The sequence below is a fragment of the Topomyia yanbarensis genome, chromosome 1 (genome assembly GCF_030247195.1).
Source record: "Topomyia yanbarensis strain Yona2022 chromosome 1, ASM3024719v1, whole genome shotgun sequence".
Classification (NCBI taxonomy): domain Eukaryota; kingdom Metazoa; phylum Arthropoda; class Insecta; order Diptera; family Culicidae; genus Topomyia; species Topomyia yanbarensis.
The window spans coordinates 156104218-156126033 of NC_080670.1; the positions used below are offsets into that span (position 1 = coordinate 156104218).

The 21816-nt window shown below is 44.7% G+C and overlaps 1 protein-coding gene across 7 annotated transcripts in view; it reads left to right on the plus strand.

Annotated features, from left to right (window-relative positions):
- LOC131678631 (integrin alpha-PS2) overlaps positions 1–21816 on the plus strand; it is a 207549-nt gene that overhangs the window by 179954 nt on the left and 5779 nt on the right. For 6 of the 7 annotated variants that reach the window (XM_058958873.1, XM_058958877.1, XM_058958886.1 and 3 more), the window contains 3 exons: positions 10950–13791; positions 13930–14660; positions 14722–15209. In XM_058958873.1, the coding sequence (XP_058814856.1) occupies positions 10950–13791; positions 13930–14660; positions 14722–15209 (4061 nt within the window). The remainder of the gene's footprint in view (positions 1–10949; positions 13792–13929; positions 14661–14721; positions 15210–21816) is intronic. The other variant, XM_058958894.1, reaches the window with a different exon arrangement.

Here is a 21816-nt window from a genome sequence, read left to right on the forward strand (position 1 = left end):
GTTGACCGATGGCGGTCTATGGGAATTATCGAGGAGTCTGATTCGGATTGGTCGCTTAATATTGTGGCGGTCACGAAACCAGACGACTCAATCCGCCTTTGTCTAGACGCTAGGCCTCTCAATGAGCGTACTGTACGAGATGCATACCCTCTGCCCCACCCTGGGCGAATATTGGGCGGCTTACCCAAGGCGAAGTACCTGTCTACTATAGACTTGAAGGAGGCCTTTCTCCAGGTACCCCTGGCCAAGGATAGTCGCAAATATACTGCTTTCAGTGTTCCCGGCAGGGGTATGTTCCAATTTACTCGTCTACCATTTGGTCTCGTCAACAGCCCCGCTACTCTGGCGCGACTGATGGACCAGGTTCTAGGACGAGGTAAATGGGAACCTTACGTTTTCGTCTACCTAGATGACATCATCGTGGTAAGCGAAACGTTCGAGCATCACATACAGTTGCTCAAAGCAGTGGCCGATTGTCTAGCAAGAGCCAACCTAACCATCAATTTGGAAAAATCCCGTTTTGGAGTCCCCGAACTAAAGTTTCTTGGTTATTTGTTGAATCGGGATGGACTCAAGGTCAATCCTGACAAAATTCAGCCGATTCTCGACTACGAGAGACCGGTTACCGTGACGAAACTTCGTCGTTTCCTCGGTATGTGCGGTTATTACCGCCGCTTCATTGATCGGTTCAGTGAGGTCACTGCTCCCTTGAGCGATCTGCTCAAAACGAAAATTAAGAGCTTAGTTTGGAACTCCGAGGCAGAACTCGCGTTCCTTAAAATTAAGGAACTTCTAGTCACTCCTCCAGTTTTAGTCCCACCAGACTTCTCCAAAGAGTTTATCCTTCAGACAGACGCTAGTGACGTAGCAGTCGCTGCTGTTCTGGTGCAGGAGTATCCCGAGGGTGAGAAAGTAGTTGCTTACTTTTCGCACAAACTGACCACTCCCCAAAGGAACTATCATGCAACTGAGAAGGAAGGTCTGGCGGTGATAATGGCGGTTGAACACTTCCGAGGTTACTTAGAAGGTTATCATTTTCGACTGGTCACTGATTCGTCAGCGATTACATGGATACTGAAGACTAAATGGAAAACCAGTTCACGTTTGAGTCGTTGGAGTTTAGAATTGCAACTCTACGACATGTCTATTGAGCACCGGAAAGGCAAGGACAATGTCGTTCCAGATGCGTTATCCCGGGCCGTAGCAGCCGTTTCCGCTTTGTCCACCTCAGACTGGTACTGTTCCATGAAGTCCAAAGTTATCCAAAATCCTGACGACTATGCCGACTTCAAAGTAGAAAATGATCAACTTTTCAAGTATGTAAACTCGAAAGTTGTTCCGTGCGACTCGCGGTTCAGTTGGAAACTCGTCCCAGCACCCGAGTTCCGTCAAGATTTGATTCAACGTACCCACGAAAATTTGCTTCACGTGGGATACGATAAAACGATCCACGAAGTGCAGTTGCGATATTACTGGCCTCGTATGGGATCGGAAGTACGAAAGTTTATTCGAGAATGTGGGACGTGCAAGGAAATCAAAGCTCCTTTCGTCCCAGTCCAGCCCGAAATGGGTAAGTCGCGTGCGACTAATGCACCATGGCGAATGGTTTCTGTGGACTATATTGGTCCTCTTCCAAAAAGCAAACGTGGCAATCAACACTTGCTTGTCGTCCTCGACGTCTTCAGCAAGTACGTCATGTTAACCCCCGTTCGCAAAATCGCTAGTACGTCACTCTGTACGATACTGCGCGAACAGTGGTTCAATCGCCATGGCAGCCCGGAAATTCTGCTAAGCGACAATGCCTCCACTTTCACCTCGAAGGAGTTCAGTCAATTCATAAAAGAAACCAACATCAAACATTGGCTGAACTCCCGCTATCATTCGCAGGCTAACCCAGTGGAGCGAACAAATCGCTCGATAAACACCGCAATCCGGGCATATGCTCGAACCGAGCAGCGCAACTGGGATGTCCACATCACCGATGTGGAGCGCATCCTAAATACTACCGTTCATTCCTCCACTGGGTTTAGTCCACATTTCATTATACATGGGTGTGAAATGGCATCTGCCGATGACTTCAGCAGGATATCCGGTGAGGGTGACCTAGAAACAAGACACCAACAGATAGACAAAATCCGGGAGATTGTGGTCAAAAATTTGGCAAAGGCAAGCGAGGGCATTCGACATCAGTACAACTTGCGTCATCGAAAGTTTTCCAAACCTTTTGAAACAGGACAAATGGTATACCGTCGAAACATGAAGTTGTCGAATGCACTCGAGTCTTACAATGCTAAACTTGGACCACAATACTTACCGGCAAAAATTGTCTCAAAAAAAGGTGTATCCTCCTACGAGCTGGAGGATTTAGCAGGTAAAAATCTCGGAGTTTGGCCAGCAAATCTCCTTAAACCAGCATAAAAATTTTTCCGTGCCGTCTGTGGACTGACGGTATGCTTTTATATGGATTACTCACTTGGGAGTTTTCCAAAAGCAGCCGTCAGTTCCCGACGGCAACAACACGGACTTTGGTCCGAATAAAAAAAAACAATAAACATTTCTCCGTCTTCTCTATTTTTATTGTGGAAGACCAACTCTGCCGCGGGAAGCTTCTTCATTAGCTTCATGCACTTATTTTGAGCCACACTCGCGCAGTGTGGTAAACAAACACTCGCTCGAAATATATGCTCCGGCCCCGGTGACGACTACGGTAGGGTGGAATACTCCACAAAAAAACCACTAATCTTATACCGTACCGTTCTCCCGGGCACCGGACGCATCTAAACACACTACCTGCCGTGTTCGGCAAACAGAAACAAAGTTCTTTAGCGCCCCACTCACGCAGTGAGGTAATCAAATTATCTCACTTAATGTATGGTCGGGGACCCGTCTTGGCTACGGAAGGATAGAATTATCCACTTCAATAAACACAAATGTTACACCGTGGTCCCCGAACGCATCTAAATACACTTTCTGCCGTGTTCGGCAACATGAAAAATTTTCCAAAATCCCTCTTCGTGGGAAACACTCGCACCTACGGGTGCACTAAATCCTGTTATTTTCCCTTGTTTGGGACACAAAAAAAGCTTATTCACTTTTCCCTTCTTCGATAGGGACACAAAAAAAACTCACGCGGCTGATTCCCGACCGAAACTATCACGAGAAATTGCGCGGAAACGGTATAAAAATCGCGAATAAAAACAATTTGCGACCGCCAATTTCGCGAACTGTTTTGTTTTTATTTACGATTTTGATGATTCATTCATCATATCGAATGGATCATCGATTTGACACTTTCCCCGATGTTCGCATCAATGCTCTGCATCATGCAGGTGTAGCCCGATTTGGATCAGAGTAGTGTGAGTGGAAGAGCGAATGGGGTAAAAAGCGCCTCGCGTCTTCGATTTCGAATCGAATAAAATTTTATTTCGCATAATTTTGGGTTTGTGGTTAAACCTGGGGTGGTTCGTTTGATTCCAGCGGGAATCTTTTTGATCTGTTTAAATTATGCGAAAGACATTCTTTGGTCCCTCTCAAACGTTTCTTTTGCCATGTACGAAGCGTTTTGAGGCGAAAAGGGACGAATATACAAACTTTTTGTCCGGAATGTCTGTGAGTGGGAGAAATGATGACGTGTTAAGCGGTATTGTATGAGTGAATTTATGAGTGCGGAATCGAACAGAGTGAATGAATGCATGTGTGAATGATAAGATAAAATTGTTTTGGGGTTAATTCGAAGTGCTTATCGGAATGTGAATGATCGAGTAGGCCAGTGATTGAGGATGAATGAATGGGATAATTGTATGAATGTATTTGGATAGAAACCCCAACACAAGCGTGTAGTACTGGTACCGTAAGAACACGAGGCATTTCTGAACAGTCGATGATAAAACGAACAATGTAATGCCGACAACCGTTCCCCTGCAAGTTGGAACATTGAAAATTGTCAATGCCACTTGCAGAATTTTGGGAATTTCGAGTTGTTACCAATCTTGTTTTCAGATTGGATTTAGGGTTCAACCCATAGCCGAGTAATGACGATGGCTGATAGCCTCTCGCTTCGCGTATGCTGTCAGTATTATCAGACCAAACACAGGCAAACTTTTCACCAATGAGGACCGCCGGTCGATTAGTTTTTTTTGACATGAATTATTGATAAATTGCGGAAGAAAAAATTAGGTGTAGTTAGTTTTTCTTTGTTTATTTATTTATTTATTCATTGCGTATTATTATTGTATCGGTGTTAGGTGTTAGGTTAGAAAAAAAATTGTTGCCAATTTTTTTCCACCCGGTGTGGGCGAGATTGTAACCCGTCAGGGTAACAATTTAGCACTGGGTGGAAATATACCTATTTGTGCGTACTCTCTCCGTAGAGTGTATTGTTATTGCAACATAACTCACCGCTGGTCATTATGCTCGTTCATGTTTTTGATGTAAATTTCGTTTAAATAATAGTCCATGAACGTTGTTATTAGTCCAGATAGGTGTAGTAATTTTTGTTGTGTATTTGTAAATAAATAGCATAGGGTTTAGTTAGGTTACCGCTCTCCTTTCGCTGCAAAAGTGGTCTGACTATGCTGTGCTATAGCGATGACAGCTATGCGGCGGTACGTTTTTTTGGTGCTGGTTTTGGTGTTTGTTTTGGGGTCGAATGAGGAAGGCGGCCATCGAGTTTTTTTAGAAAGTGACGGACCACAGCCAGGAACAGACGTTCCAAATTTATTCCTTTTTTTCGGGACAGTTTCCCGCCACCGTAACAAAAGTTCAGTGCGCGCGTGTGACGGTAAGTGAAATCCGTCAGTGTATCGGTGTGTGGTCCGGGCATACAAAAGTCCTGGTGTAGGGTCGCCGAGACGGGAAGCTAATCGCTAAGGAGCTACTCGCTTCCCCGGCTAAATAAAAAGGACCCAAGTGACACCAGTGCCGTTCTCACTGTGGAGGATCAGTCGAACGAGCCAAGCTCTCCTCCACAGTTAATTGCCAAGGAGAACGAAGCAGGGCGGACAAAGGTTCCCCCTGGGAAGTTTACTGCGGTAACTTCCGGGATCGTTTACGGCGAGTAGACGATCCGGCGATTCGTCGCCAACGTCGCTAGGGAGGTTCCAACAAAGGAGCCAAGCTCACCTCCCTAGCTAAAAGCCAAGGACCGCTGCCGGAGCAGCCAACGACACCAGAAGGAGAACGCGGCCGTTGTGTTCCCGGCCGGTCGGAAAAAAAACCGTCGCCTTCCCGCCGCCATCAGCAGCAGACCGTAAGGAACGACCAGCAGAGGAGAGTTTCGGGAGAATAAACGGTAAAGTTAGAATTTATTTGTTTTTTTTTTCTCTTTTTGTTTGTTATTATACGAAAATCCGAAATTCCGGTAGGAGCACCTAGGCCGCCCTGAAAAGAAGGGTTCGCCGGGCAAACAAGAACCCGAGTAGTGGGCAAACCACTACTTATAACATTTAATTCCGCATCCAACGATCTATTTATGTTCAAAATCGGTTGTAAAATGGCAGAGTTATTAATTTTTTCTTAAATTAGAAACTTGGTCGCATGAACTTTTAAGGGGACAGTCTCATATAAAATTTTCAAACGGAAGATACAATTATAGCATCTTATAGACAATTTCTCACTTACCCCTTAAGAGTCCATGCGAACAAGTTTCTAATTTGGAAAAAAATTAACAACTCTGCCATTTTTGAACCGATTTGGATGATAAATAGGTCGTTGGATGCGTAATTGAATGCTCTCTCTAAAATTTTATTGAAACAAAGACGCTTCTTCAGAAGAATGTTGAGTAATTTTCATAAATTATTGAAAAATTACCGCGTAGAAATTTTCTTAAGGCCGAAAGTCCTCAAAAATAGTTTTTTTTGCCATAAATCAAGTTTTTGAGGGTATACAACATTTTTCAAACATTGTCTTGTGTTGTATTTGGCGAGATCTACAACCTATACTAGGTCACTTAAAAAGTACAAAATCACTGCAGCACCGTGTTATTGTAGGGTTGCTATGAAAATGGACCATAAGCCCATAGTCAGTGTGTTCCAGAAACTCCTTCTGTCAGTTCCTCGCAGATTACAGCACATGTTATTGAATTTCCAACAAAACAACTTGCACATAGAATTTGTAACCAGTCAATGTAATTTCACTTGTTCCGTCAACGGAATATCCCGAAGAAAACTGCTTTAGAAGGGTATATCTACGAGATGTCAAGAGTGGAGTGGAGACAGTTTTCGTGTGACTGGGATTTTTGCCACACTACTTCCGCTCTCAATCACCAACAAGCGAATGCTAAAACTGAACAACCGGCGCGTCACGGCGGTTAAGATCGCCAAACATCTACTGAAGAAGTGTGCGGATTCTGGTATAGACTTCGTTGTACTGTACTGGAGGAATGTACCAAACAGGATTGGTTTCAGCCCTGTACAACGATTATTCTCACGTCAAATCAGAAGCGGTCTTTTAACATCCGTAGAAAAAAATCTCGTGCCTTCTGTAGTGGAAAATGTTCCTGTATCCATCGAAGTGAACAGGAAGAAGCCCAAGTTGCATTACGACAAAAAATCCAATGTTCTACCTGATTTTGATGTGCACAGCTGAATTCAGACACCAGTAATCAATGGACCCAGCGGTGGGGAACCAACGTCAAAATGTCAGGTCCTATGCTGTCGACGTGGATGGTGCTAGCTATCGAAAATACCCCGGTCATCTGAAACTATGTAATGAACCTGGTGCGCCGTCAAGATCTCTCACACTTGCAAAAGTACATGAGACGTATGCATCTGTTGAGGTCCCAACAACTCAAACGACACCGTCCATGACGGAAACTCAACGTAATCTGACACCCAATTTCTATACGCTAGTTAACGAAGACCAACGGTAGATCAACCAAGAAAAAGCCTTATCCCGATTGCTACAACTCCCAGTGGTTCTAAAACGCACATATCCCGATGTCCACGAAGATAGGTCAATGATCCAGTTAAAGTTAAAGATTATCTTATAGACTTCAATTGAACTATCCTGATCTTAATGTTATATTTCCTATGTACGCCCCTGCTTTTTCAGAAATTGCTTCATTTCATTCAATAAAAACAAGTTCTGAAAATAAAACAACACCCAGTTTGGATTACTCGGCTGACTCTAACCCAGCAGCACTGATGATAAGCGCTGGGAGTGGGCGCTCCTCGAGGAAGGCGAATTAACTGCAGAATGTTACACTGGGGAAGAGCGGCGTGGCGACTACAATAACTAGATCGAAAGAGGAGGGAGAGTAGAACCAGAACTGGAAAAAAGTAATCAAATACAATGAGAATAAAGTTTGTAATTTTGAAAATCGATGTTGTAGATCTTAGTGCTCTCAGTTTTGTGTGCCTTTTAGGATCTTTCTGGGGTTGTTCTAGGCTTTTGTTTCCCCCTGGGCAATCCCATGTAGCAATGGCGTCCGACCGAAAATCCACAAACTTCCTACTAGGTTTGCGCATTTTTTTGGTTTGTAATGGGTAAATCTATTTAGTTTTGTGAATTTAGTTATCTGGCCTATGATGGTTTTATTTTAACCATCACCAATAGTAATTAGAAATTAATCAAACAAAATTACAGACGAACCAGCGACCTCCGCGTTTATTCTGCGCTGAAACAGGGCAGGATAACAGTTTACCACTATCTCTCTATGTTCCGGTAGGAACAGGATTGTGCTTTTTCTAGTTCGTCCATTGCACGCGACGAAGTTTGGCAATCAGATGACGAAAAGATCCAGGCCATCGTACAGTTTCCAACTCTGCCAACACGAAAAAAGTGTAGCGATTGAAAGATATCTGAAACTGGTACCGACGCTTCATCACAGCTAGTGGCACCGATCACCAACCTAACCTCAGGCAATACTAAGTTCTGTTGGATACCGTTAGCTGAAGAAGCTTTCCTCAAGCTAAATGCGGCGCTAGTTTCGGCACCGGCACTAGCAATGCCGAACTACAGCAAACCGTTCACAGTCGCATTCGATGTCAGTGACACAGCGATCGGAGCAGTCCTTACGCATGAGATCAATGGTATAGAACATCCAGTCAGTTACTTTTTGTAGAAGCTGTCAGCGTGGCACAGAACGAAACGGATCTCCGTGATCAGGTTCTTTCTCTCCGACGCTAGCAGGCTTGCAATCGTTCGAGCAATGCGGGAAGCTTAGAGGCTACAAAGATGGAACGAAGTTCATCGTTCGCTGTAATCACTCAGCTCTCACTTAGTTGAAAGCCGGAAAGTAGTTCCGGATGCGCTCTCAAGAACAGTAGTTGAAGCAGTGTTCGTGCTAGATCAAGATCTGTGATACAAAATTCTGATGGAGATTCGCCTTCTCCGTGACACATTTTCAGCCATTCGCATTGCGAACGATGTCTTGTTCATGAACTGCCGTTGCAAGAATGAGGCTGTCGCTGTTAATCACAAGTGGTCGTCCCAAAAGTTGAGCGTTTGCCGCTAATTCGCCAATTTTACGATGAGCTAGCAACTGTGCCTGCAGGCCTCTACAAAACTTGACACAAATTACAATCCCACTACTACTGGCCGCAGATGCAGCAGGAGATAAACGCTTACGTGAGAAACTGTGTAACTTGTAAAGCACCGGGAACAAATGTGGGATTCCAAACCATCACAGATTCTGTAGAAGCTCGGGGTAGTGTACTGGATCAGCAAGTACGTGATCGCAAAGCCAATGTGCGCAGCAGATTCGCAGAAGACGGTGGTATTTCTAGTAGGAGCAGCAGGACTAAATTTTTCACATCGTCAACTAATACTATCCGATAATGGAATACAGTTTGAATCGATGGTCTTCAAATCCTGGTTCGCAAATCACAAGATCGGTCATATGAAAACAGCCTACTACTGTCCACAGGTTAATAACGCTGAACATGTCAATCGCGTCGTAAAGGTGGAACACGAAATTATTGCGACACTTTCAACAGGGCATAACTTTTTTACCATTGGGTAAAAATCAACCAAATTTTGCACACTTTCTCATTGATTTGTATTGTTTACATGCTGTCAAACTCGAAGTCGTGTTTTTCGATTCAACGAAAATGGAGGTGAACCAACGCGAGTCGAGAGAACAAATTCCTTCCAAACACCTGGAATTTCCTGACCTGTCGCACCGGCAGTTGGGAAAAAGGTTGAACCGTCTCCAGAGTGTTGAAGCGGTTCCGGAAGCGGTTGACGTTGGACCACGGCAAAGGAGCTGGAAGAAAAGCGGGACCGGAGAACAAAAAGACGGAGGGAAAGGTGAAGCGGATGATTAAAGTAAATCCCAACGTCTCAAGCCGTGATTTGGCTAAAAAGATCGGCATGTCGCAGAGCTACGCCCAGAATGCAAAGAAGAGAGCTGGACTACATACATACAAGGTACAGAACTTCCCAAACAAAATATGGCTGCTGTGTGATGGACGACGAAACGTATATAAAAGCCGATTTTAAGCAAATTCCGGGGTTGGAGTTTTTCACTAGCAAGAACAAGTTCTATGTGGACGACAAATTTAAGAAGAAGAAAATGTCGAAGTTCGCCTCCAAATATCTCATTTGGCAGGCCATCTGCTCTTGCGGATTAAGAAGTGAGCCTTTCGTGACAAAGGGCACAGTAAATGGCGAGATCTACAAATCTGAGTGCCTCGAGAAGCGCCTTTTGCCGCTTCGCTATTTTGTCGGATGGAGATGACCTACTTCGATCAGACATCATATTGAACTTTCAAACAAGTTTTACGCTTTTTTGAGTAAAAGCGTTTTAGTTGTAATGAGTAACTGAGGATAAGCGTGTAGCACTCAGTAGCCTAAGTAGCCTAAGCGCCGTTCCTCAGCTCTGTGAAATTGTAATAGTTAGGATTTTATGTGACTTATTTTCGACCAGCATACGATAAATTGCCATTATATTAATACAGTATAAGGGGGTAAAAGATTTTTTTTTTAAACCAACGAAATAGCGATCAGAGGCAACTGTTACACAAGGGTGAAATTGACTTATGAAATCGGCACTTGCGCGAAATAAAGGTCGATAATCTAAAAAAAGCGTATTCAGTATTTCGTACACACAGTAGTCCATGTTTCGAACAGTCTGAAAACAATCACAAAAAATTTCCAATTCGGCTCAGTATCTAGTATCCGGTCCAATATTCTTCCATATTTTATTTTTCACCATTTCTCATACTAACATAACAGAGTTAGCCTTGTTAAGTACCTTAAATCCGCTGCGCAGTTGGTTTGTTAAAGGACAACATATCATACTTGCAGTAATTTACTAGTTATAATAACATCCTGCTCAAACTTAGTTTTACTAGATTAATTTACAACCTCATTGCTATAGCAGTGTTTCTCAACACACCTTAGAACAGTAGGGTATCGATCTGAAATCAGTTCCGCGAACTTACCCGGATCAATATCTAGTGTTTAGAAGCATTGCTCTCTAGCTATCACATCATCGGTCGAATGGGTCAGACCTTGGAACCGACTTCCATTGCAAAGCACTTTAGTTATAGCACAACCATCACCATAGAATAGAACTCTAACCTAAACCAAACGGGACTCCATCTGTACTCAATGTTGACTTCACACCGTATCAACCAAAGGTATTATATGTCCGGTATCCGGGTTAATTTTTTTTCCCTCTAGCAATAGTGTTCAGTTCTGACCTAACAACGCTTTCTCCATCAAAAAAACCAAGCCGCTTTTCTAAACCCAAACAAACCTTGTACTACAAATCTTACCGGATCCGTCGAAACCGTCGGATCTGGCTAACACTTGCTCTAAGCCAAGTGTGGGGTGTACTAGCAAAACCCAAAATGGTGCTTTCCTAATTTCCTAAGATAAACAACCAAAACAAAAATCTTCATAACGAATATTTCGGGCAAACTTACCTATCTCAGGAATCCGCATCATGCAACCAACTCGTAATAGTAGTACGACGCTAATCCAATTCCATCTCGTCCCCACAGGTCAAATCTACTCCTTCAGCTTGAACAATCCAAAGGACAAAGTGTACGCTACCAAAGAGAGCACTTCATCGGAGGATGATTCATATCTGGGTTATTCGTCGGTTACCGGGGACTTCAACGGGGATGGTAACATGGGCGTAGCAGTTGGCATGCCCCGAGGTGGCGGTTTACTGGGGAAAGTGGTTATATTCTCCTGGAATATGACCAATCAGCAGAACATCACGGGTGAACAGATCGGGGCCTACTTCGGTTATTCGCTTGCTGTGGTTGACGTGGATGGAGATAAGCTAGATGATCTTATTGTGGGAGCACCCATGTACACCGAACCTAATAATGAGGGAAAGTATGAAACTGGACGGGTTTATATTATCTATCAGGATAAGGTAAACAAGTTCCAGGAGGTGGAGACTCGAGATGGGATTAATTCTAAAGCAAGATTTGGACTGTCGGTTTGTTCGCTGGGCGACATTAATTTGGATGGGTTCGGAGACTTTGCTGTGGGAGCTCCATACGATGGACCGCATGGACGAGGAGCGGTATATGTGTACCACGGCTCTCCAACTGGACCGCTAGCTAAGCCTTCGCAGGTGATTATGGCGGAGGATATTTCCGGAGTTTCTCGGATTTCAACTTTCGGGTTTTCGGTAGCCGGAGGTATCGATCTGGATGGGAATCAGTATCCTGATATGGTGGTCGGAGCCTACGAAACGGACAAAGCTCTAGTGTTTAAATCTCGACCGGTGGCCGTGATGGAAGCCAGCTCCTTGTTTGAGACTGAAAATAAACTGATCTCATTGGATGACCACAATTGTACACTACGGGATCGCAAACAAGTTCCGTGTACGGTTGTGAATTCGTGTATGAAGTACAACGGTATTAACGTTCCACCAACGCTGGATATTGAGGTGTCGTGGGTATTGGACTCCAAAAAGTCTCGCAACCCTCGCATGTTCTTCCTGAACGAGGAAGGCCGCAACATTCGCAACCAATCCATACGGCTATATCGTGGTAAGCTGGAGTGTAAGAGCGAACGGGTCTACATCGCAGAAAATATCCGAGACAAAATCACTCCGCTAGAGGTTGAGATGAAGTACAACCTGCGGCAGAGTAACTACAGTCAACAACGGCGTCGACGAGCCACAGTCGAACCTGTATTGGATCAAAATCGGGGAACTGTTCAAAAGGATTCAATAAACATCCAGAAAAATTGCGGACCGGACAATGTTTGCATCCCGGATCTTCGGCTACAGGTGAATATGGTGGACGAGTATCTGCTAGGTTCTGGAAAGCTTCTTGGGGTTGAAATTTTGATTTCCAACTTTGGTGAGGATGCATTCGAAGCTGGTTTCTATATGACGATTCCTCCAGAGTTGAATTTTAGACGTGTGGAAAAGGTGGGCGAAATTAAGGACACTCCAATTTTGTGCACGACTCCACCGGGAGCAACTAACGGTACGCTTAAGTGTGACATTGGTAATCCTTTGTCCAGTGGCAAGGTTGTCAACTTCAAAGTTCTACTATCGCCGTCTATCAAAGTCGGAATGGCACCTAGCTATGACTTTTATATGGAAGCCAACTCCACCAACTCCGAACAGGAGGGCTCCCAGCTGGACAATATTTTCGAGAAGAGCGTCGGTATCGCCATTAAGACTGACCTTTCAATATCCGGAGTTTCTCTGCCGGAAGACTTCCTGTACAACTACACGGAATACCGATCTGTTGAAGAAGCCGAAACGGAACACCATCTAGGTCCACAGGTCGTGCATATCTACGAAATTCGTAACGAAGGACCATCAACTATCGACGAAGCTGAATTCTTCGTTATGTGGCCATACGAAACAAATGATGGTGATCCACTAATGTATTTACTTGTACAACCGGAAACAAGCGGCAATATCAAATGTCAACCAAGCAGCTACATCAACCCTCGTGACCTAGCAATCGAGAATCCACGGAAAAGCTATCTGGAGAAAGTGGGAGCTTCGGGAGGCAGTCACGAATCTTCCTCCAGAACAGAGTTTCGCTCATCCGGGACGGGTGGAACCTCAACAGGATACACTCGCGAAACAACAGTAGGTGGATCAAGCATAACAAGCTTTGGTTCAAGTTCTGGTTCCGGCACAGGATATAATGCAGGTTCTAGTTCATCATCTGGTTCCAGTGCATCATCAGGATCTAGTTCATCGTCAAGTTCTAGATCATCATCAGGTTCTAGTTTATCATCAGGTTCTAGTTCAACATCAGGTTCTAGTGCAACATCAGGCTCTAGTGCAACATCAGGTTCTAGCTCATCATCGGGTTTCCGCACCACCGGTGGAACATCGCAAGGGCATCGACAGACAGATCTGACCGATTTCGAAAAAAGTCGGTTGGACGATGAAGAAAATCAGGAGTCTACCGGTGACGCTTCCTATGTACACCGGCAGCGAGCGGAAAGTGCTGCCTCCCATGCGCACTCGCAATTTGCAGCCAACGATCAGCGCTTTGGATCCGCATCCGCCGCAGCAGACCGTGGAAGTGGAGTATCGCGCGAGTATTCTCACACCAGCAGTTGGAATTCATCTAGCATAAATGGTGGACCAGCAGTGACATATAGTGCCAGCCGCAATCGGACTGTGTACCGGGGCGAAGATGGACGGGTGCAAGTTAGTGAAAGTAGTACGGAACACTACGGTAAATCGGTGGCTGCATTCGCCGGTGTCGGAGCAAATGTCGATGGTCAAGTGCTGCACAAGGAAGACTTCAGCGATATCTATCGACAAGATGAGAGAAATAGAATTGCTGCAACTGATGAGACTAGATCGTATCGGATCAGTTCTGGTGGTTACCGACAGGGTACTAAGTGAGTATATTTTTTGACATGTCAAGTTGAATTGTTGTAGAATGCATTTCTTTAAGGTTTTGTGTGAAAATTTGGCTTTGTTTTCGATGTTATTGTATCTTGTTTCCAATTTCCTACTGATATGTTCTATTCATTTAGCTCCGACGCATCTCGTTCCGGATCTTCTTCATTCTCAACTAACGCTGCTTTGGCTGGCCAAAGCGGTACATCAGCATCTAGACAAGACAGCGGAGTCTACAAAAGCGATTCTTCGCGCACCGAAGATGTCAGCCAGGACATTTCGCAACTCAGCTCGCGAACTCATGCTGCCGTTCAGGGAAGTGCTACTGCTGGAGAATCTAGTGTAACTACGGGCCGGCGTCGGATGCAAAGTCAACAGGATGGTGAACAATCACGGCCTGATTTGATAACCGGAGTGTCGACAATCGAGCGGCTAGCGCAGGGTCGTGGAGGATTCCAGACTGCAACCTTAGATTTGGGAACTCTCAATCGACAGAATGTTGATGAAGAGGTTAGACGAAGTGGTAGTGGCCGAGTCGCTAGCGAAAGTAGTTCCTCTTATGGGTCACGTGGATCATCGCATAGTGGACATGTTTCGGGTCAAGAGGAACGGCAGCAGGGTGAGTCGCAATCTTCGTCCTCGTCGTCGTCGTCATCGAGCAGAACGCATTCAAGCTCGTCGCATACTGCTAGTACGTCGAGCACTGATCATCGAGATGGAAGTCAAAGTGGTTACTCACAGCACCAGCAAAGTGCCGCTTATGGTGGAATTCTCAATGAGGAAGATGGGGATGATTATGTCGATGAATACGAAGAAGGAGATGTTGGCTATGATGATCAACACGATACTCGAGGAGGTTACGGATCAAGTAAGACTTTATTTGCTTCTTTGGTAAAATTAATCCTTTGATTACACATTTATGATTTTAGCTTATCACAACTCACGAGCTCATCCTAATCTGGGACACGATAGCATAGATCAACGATTCAAGTATTATAAACACTTCGACCGTCGCCAGCGGCGTCAGGTTGTCAACGTGGAAGACGAGAACGATCGTATACTCAACGAAGCACTTCAATGTGGAGCGACCCGGTGTGCTATCATTCACTGTATGGCTGGTCCCATCGGGGACAAGGATATAGCCTTCATTGGACTGCGGACACGAATCGTTACGCACACGTTACACAAAATTTCAGCCGGGGCGACGATCAACTTTTCGACGATGACGGTTGCCCGGGTAACCCGGCTGCCGTACATTGGCCGACCGAAGGAGATGCCACTGAAGACGCACGAAATTCAGATGACGGCAACGCCAGAACCAATCCCCAAGCCGGACGAGGTGCCTCTCTGGATAATAGTGCTGGCTGCCTGTGCCGGTACGATTATTCTGCTGCTGCTCATCTATCTGCTGTCTAAGGTAAGAACGCTTTCTGTTAGAATGTTTTTTTTGGAATAGTGTTCACGAGGTTGGTTTATTTAACTGTTAGATTGTTTTACTTCACAATCGATCGGTTAAATAGACCGGCTTCGAGACTTTTCGAATAAAAGCCTCCTTTTGTGAAGATTTTTGCGATCTTGTGATATACACCGACCACCGATGTCAACAACACTTCGCTCTAAGCCGGTTGCCCCGGTTTAGTTTCAACTATTACACGCAAGATGGTGCAGGTGAAATCCAGCTCATTTCGATTTTAAGTCGGAATATTTTGGCTGATTTTATTTGAAATCATTTCCGATCTAGATTATTGAGTTAGGGTAACCAGCCGTTCTGGTTTCTAAGGAATATTTTGGTTTTCAGCTGACTGTCTAGGGAATGCGAGAAAAACGCTTGATTTTTTTTCCTGCTCTATGCTTTTTATCTCCGTGCTTTCACAATATTATCGCTGGTCCTGACCACAGTAGCAGAAAGCTACGTGTTAAGCTCGGCTCGAGAGTTTCGCCCCCGTTTAGTAGAACATTTTGCGAAGAATCTTAGGCCCATTACTCCTTGTGATATTTTTCAGAACGTTCTTAGTCAGAACGAAAGCTTGATTCCTTCATGAAAATACGGCAATGATTTCACGGATCCATATTGTCTAAGGTCGCTGCATTGCTGACTCGCGCGTCCAATATTGGAAAATTTGTCGGTTGATTTTGGCCAAATAACGTTTAATAGAACCCAGGAATCATGCGTGTTAAAAAAAAGGTTTGATATGACCTCAGTAATCGTTTTATTTTTGGTGTCGGCTGATTGATCTTGCAACCGATGAATGAAGGCTCGGGACTCAACGTGAGCAACCTTCGTCGTTAAACTGCTTAACGGCGATGTTGACTGCTCTCATCTCCTATCGATTTTGATTTCCGTGCATCGAGTAGAATGCTAAGACAGCAGTCTTTGCTACAACCAGGATTTCACCGAACTCTGTACGGATATAATCATCCGATGAGCAGAATGATTCGTCAGTTTGTATCACTGGAATCTTCATTCTTGTTTTGGAGCTGTCCTGGGTTTTTTGCCTTACTTGGTCACCCTACTTGAAGATCCAGGAAAATGAACTAATAGGATACTAAATATGTGTATGTGACATAATGCGAAGGGTTTCAGCAGGGACGAGTTCTAATGGTAAGTGTTAAGAAGGGATCTATCCAGCTGCAATAGACAAAACAGAGGAAGTAACACCCAGCTGCAATAGACAAAACAGAGGAAGTAGAGAATGCTGTGACTAGGGGACGCCAGTCGCTCACCCTCTCAGGAACACAAAAGCGACCCACGCGTACTATCTTTGCACAAAGCTCGAGTCCAATATAAATGACTACCTCAAATACTCGAGATGTTTGACACGACGTACCCAAAGTTTGCCGTCCATTTGAATCAAAACTCGATTCACGAAAGGCGTAGCATATTTCTTCGCACAAATACGCTCACCCAAGCGGAATTCGATATGATTCAGCAGGAAGTGCAGATAGAGCTGAATAGAAGAAAAGGTAGAACAAATGATGTGCAAGCGAAGTTCAGTAAGGTCGAGCGCGTCATTCGCGATGAGACACCTGCAGGTTAAGTCTCATCATTGGCAGAACCATCGTTTATTTGTAGCTACTACGCAGTATGGTTTTCAATGTCGCGCCTTAGGATCACGAAGCTGCAGTATTCTCACAAGTTTACCTGCGCAATTTCGGTCATGGACGACAACGTTCCGTACCAAGAACTTGTGCAGACCCTCGAAGATGTGCATCTAATGGTGCTCAGTGTTACAGTGGCAACCGTTAGAATTTTGAGATGCCGGATTATGATCAGTGGCTACCCGCCTCAACATTACTTGGAAAGCCGCATATTTTCTTGGTTGCGGAATTGTTTCCGCCATGTGGTTACAATCGTTGCATCTGGTGAGCTTCGCATGCTAAGAGCTCACCAGCTGACAGAAACTTGACACACTTGACGATAACAAAATCGGATATTCCGTGATAATGAGCGCACGTGCTATGACCAAATCAGCGATCAGAAACCCGATTCCAGCGAAATATCTCTTGGATATCGACAATTTCGTCAGCGTTTGGACCGAAATTTGGGAGATCTCCGCGAAAACTAACCGTGGCTAAGGCACGAAGAAGATTGAACAGGCGAAGATATTGATGTGATGCGAGCTGTCACCGTCGAAACCAATGATGTATGCCATAGAAATTGGATAGCCCCTGGTCCAGACGGTGTCCAAATCGTTTGGTATAAGAAACTAACCGTAGTACTTTTCATAATGGCTGTATGTTTCAACAGGACGTTGCGCAATCTACGCATATCGTCGGATTTCATCAACCACAATTCTCCTCGCACTTCTCAAAGTACATGAAAATTACCTGCCTATCAAGTCTGTACTAGGTCCTAAGCAGCATCATCACCACATACGTAAGGGGCCATTGCGTCATGGCTCCCTGACAGAGTCGAGTAGAAGGGATGAAAGAGACACAAGGAGGCAAAGAACAAGCTATCATAATGATCATCATGATACAGTCATTGTTGGGCAAGGAGTGCACAACCAATGGAGTCTTAGTATGGACTACATTGATTGCCAGAACGCATACGACTACATACCGCACTCGTTACTCATCAAGGTATTTGGGATGTATTAAAATGATCCTGTACTCGGGAGCTTTCCGCGGTAGTCGACGAAGAACAACCTAAATTGCAATCTACAGGCTGAGGAGACGATTTCCGAATGGACGTAGAAAACTATGCATGTTTGTTACTGTTCGTATCAAGATGTTGAGGGTGTTGGAAATTGTTAGATGTTAGATGTTGTTTAGTATGGAACCTTTAACCCTACGGGTCATTCTCTTCCCTTTAATGGAATATCTGTTTTTCATTATACATTTCACCTAATTTAAAACCAATCATGGTAATTCCATTTTTTAGTTTATATACTATACTGTCGAATAGGTGAGCTCACTTCAAAAAACAGATTAAGGTTGTTTCTCGGATTTCGTCGTTACTTAACATTTCTCTATGGATCCGGGAATGTCGCATATTCTTCGAAGATAGACGTAGATGTGGCAGGTGATCAGGATGTGGTCTACCATTGGGCGAACCAGACACGACACACATTCTGGGGGATCGACTGTTTCGGTGTAACGTCGTAACTAGAATCATTGACGCGATGTCTGCTCAATACCGGCCATTCCATTTTTCGGCTGCGTCTTTCATTTTCCGTGTAAATTGCAAACGATTTCCCAGCCATTTAGCTCACCAAGTATCCCAGATGGTTCTGTCGATGAAGTTACGGATGTATAGTCCGGAAATGTCTTTAACCCATCTAAGCTTTTTTCTTCCCAGACTAGTCGACCTCTTCATTTTCAGGGATTCCATTGTGTGCAAAAATACAGCAGAATGACGTCCAACAAGATGGCGGTTTACCATTCACTCGAATACTTTTCCGACACAGCTGGTTATGCTGATAGGACGGTAATCGCTTGCTTTCCTGACCTTCGTCCGTCCTGGTTTTGGTATTAGCGCAACGATACTTTTTCTTCATGTCGCTGGGAAGGAGCCTAAGGACCGGATCTTGATGTATGAGTTCAAGAGGGTGGTTTAACTCGCGATGGGAGATGTTTTAACTTAGGATATCCGATTTCATCTGGACAGGATGGAGTGCCTTGTCCGGTGTCCAAAGCTAGAAATGTTACTCCATCGTGAAACCTCTGTCGTCTTCGAATACGGTCGGGTTTGCTTCATACTTCCCTGAAAACTTCCCCTGATAAGTTCTCAAAGTAGTGACCGATCTCGTCCGATATTCTAACGGGATCGTCAGTCACAGTGTCACCGATCGCAACTAAATACCCGACAGTTCTACGCTTACCGCTAAGTGCGTTTACCCGACGCCATAGCTCATGTACAGAGGTTTTACTATCGATGCCATCTATAAACTGATTCCAACTTCGGTTTTTACCTTCCCAAATCACTGGGAATGTGTCCAAGAGTTCTGCTATTTCGGATGATTTGATGGTGTCTTCCTGAGTTTCATCAGCGCTTTTCGGTGCTTTTTGATAGCTGCTCGAGTTTCGGAGTTCTACCAGTGAACTGCGCGTCTGCCCAGTTTAGTACTTGACCTCGGTATGCCGCACTAACTATTCTTTCTAGCAACTCCTTTAGTATTCTACATTTCGTGAGATTTGTCCCAAGCAGAAATCTTTGAATACCTCCCTGTTCGCCTCTTAATACTGCCATCTTCTCTTTCTCGTTGTGTTGTTGGTGGTTATCTCGATGGCGTGATGATCACTACCCATTGGGTTGGCATAACTTCTCCAGGTCAAGGCAGTGATTAAATCGCTAGTGTAGATCGTGACATCAATAGCCGTGGTAGTGACTGCTCGGCAAAATGTTCTGCTACCGTCGTTCATTACTATCGGTCCTTTATCTTCCGCAACGTGCATTATCAATTTTCACGATTGGATCCCCACGTCATGTGATGTGCGTTAAAGTCTCCTGCCAGAATGAAAGAGCGATTTAGTTGGTCGATTGAGTTTGATAGTTTGGTTTCAAAACCATTCACTCCATGGCTCGAAACGTATATTGATATTATCGTTAATCGAAAGGTGGCTTCGATAATAGCCCCTATAGCAAATAGAGGGGTACCTAGCTCAATGATCGTATACGGAATATCAATTTGGATTTCCAAGCTGATTGATTGGTATATGTTTCGACAAGATTTAAGATTCCATTTGGATTGCCTGCCGAGCCAGCTGTCTGGGCATTGAACTGATTTTTAATGTATCTCCTGGATCGCCAATGTGGTTGGAGTATTTCCAGGTCGTTTATGTTATTCGACAGCCCGTTGATCTTCCAGGACTGCTTTGACTTATGGTTCTATTTTTGGATGTGGGTGCCAGTTTCTGGGAATCCTCCGTTGGAAGAGTTGTCCAGTGATGAGCGCGATTGCTTTTTATTGGTCGCAGCAACTTGATCTGCGGGAGGACTTTTGACGTACCTGGATATGTCGGAATGAAGCGTTTTAGGGTTTTTTCCGATACGCTGGGTTGAAGTCATCGTCACCATTGTCATAGTCGGCTATCGACGCTAGAATGAGGTTGGTTATGTTCTTCATATTTACTGCCGTTATCCGAAAGCGTAGGCATCTCGTTAGAATTTTAGCCACAGCCTTCAACGGAGTTTGTTTCGTTTGTGCGACGATCACCGCTGTAAGACGTAGTGTCTCTTCTTTTCCGTCTAACGAAGGTCGAGTTGTTTGGAGCGCAATGTTTTTCTATTTGACTCATATTTTCGCTTTCCTTGGCATTGGTTGTCGTGGCCGCACTGAGAGGTTCTCCATCAATGGGTTGGGGTATAGCGACCCGGATGGATTCGTTCGCTAGTTGCACTCTCATTAAAGAAAGTGAAGGAGTTGCTGCACTTTTCCCACCTTCAAACCGATTGGTGTTATTGTTTTCCGTTTGATTTGTCGAATGGCCGTCACGTCCACGTACTACACATCTGGTAGAATTCAAAATTGGTTGCGAAATTACAGACAATTATTTTCGTCAGATTCAGCAGTTTGGTTACTTGTTCGGCCTTCCTTACCCGGAGCGTTCAACGAGTACCTTTCGCTTCGGATTGCTTCTGGACTTGACTATGCTGCCCTTCAAGATGACCTACTGAATATTGAACAATGGTGCTTGTTGAATGGTCTGCAGGTAAACGCCGATAAATGTAAGATGATGAGTTTCTGGTGATCACCCACTCTAATCCCTAATGAATACCTGCTCCAAGGCCGCATCATCGAAAGAGTGAACTCTTTTCGCCACTAGGGAGTGTTGTTGGATAGAAACTTATCGCATCGCTGCAACGACGACGAAGTCTTTCGCACCATTTGGTTTCCTGAAATGCAATAGCTGACAATGACGATTTCTACGCATTATTGCGTACTGGTGGGTTCCACATCAGCCCGCCCAAATCAACCGACTAGCGAAAAGTTCGCCAAAGCTATGCTGCTGGGCTACGCAGTAGCAAGAATGTCTTTGGCTAGCGCATCTTTGCCGATACGGAGGTACGGATGTTCTGTCTGGGTTGCAGCGCTCATGTCAGAGCGGAATCAAGTAAAATTGCGCTGTACTTTCAGGCTTATAGCCATGTGATCGTGTACAGGGCCATCTCATCGGAAGAAATCTGCCTTATCATTGGAATGTTCCTAGAGCTACGAACAGAACCTGATCACGTGATTAATCAAATCGCTCGGGGCTGATTAATTGCCAAGTGGTAGTAGAATTGAGATACCGGTTCTCTTGAGTCTCGATCGGGGTGAAGAGGAAACATGGATAAGTAAGCTCATACATAAGGCAGTACCTGTCTGGTCATCGTTGCTTCAGACAGTACCCTCATCGATACAGACACACTTCGTCTCCCTTCAGCCCAGAGCGTGGAATAGTGAACGTGATCGTTGTCTGCCTAGATTTGCAACAACGCGAATCGAGATGCCTGGAACGTAGCGAATATTTCGAGATGAGGAAACATGGGATACTAAGGCTGTCGGAACTCCAAAGAAAGTTGCGACGCTAAACCAACT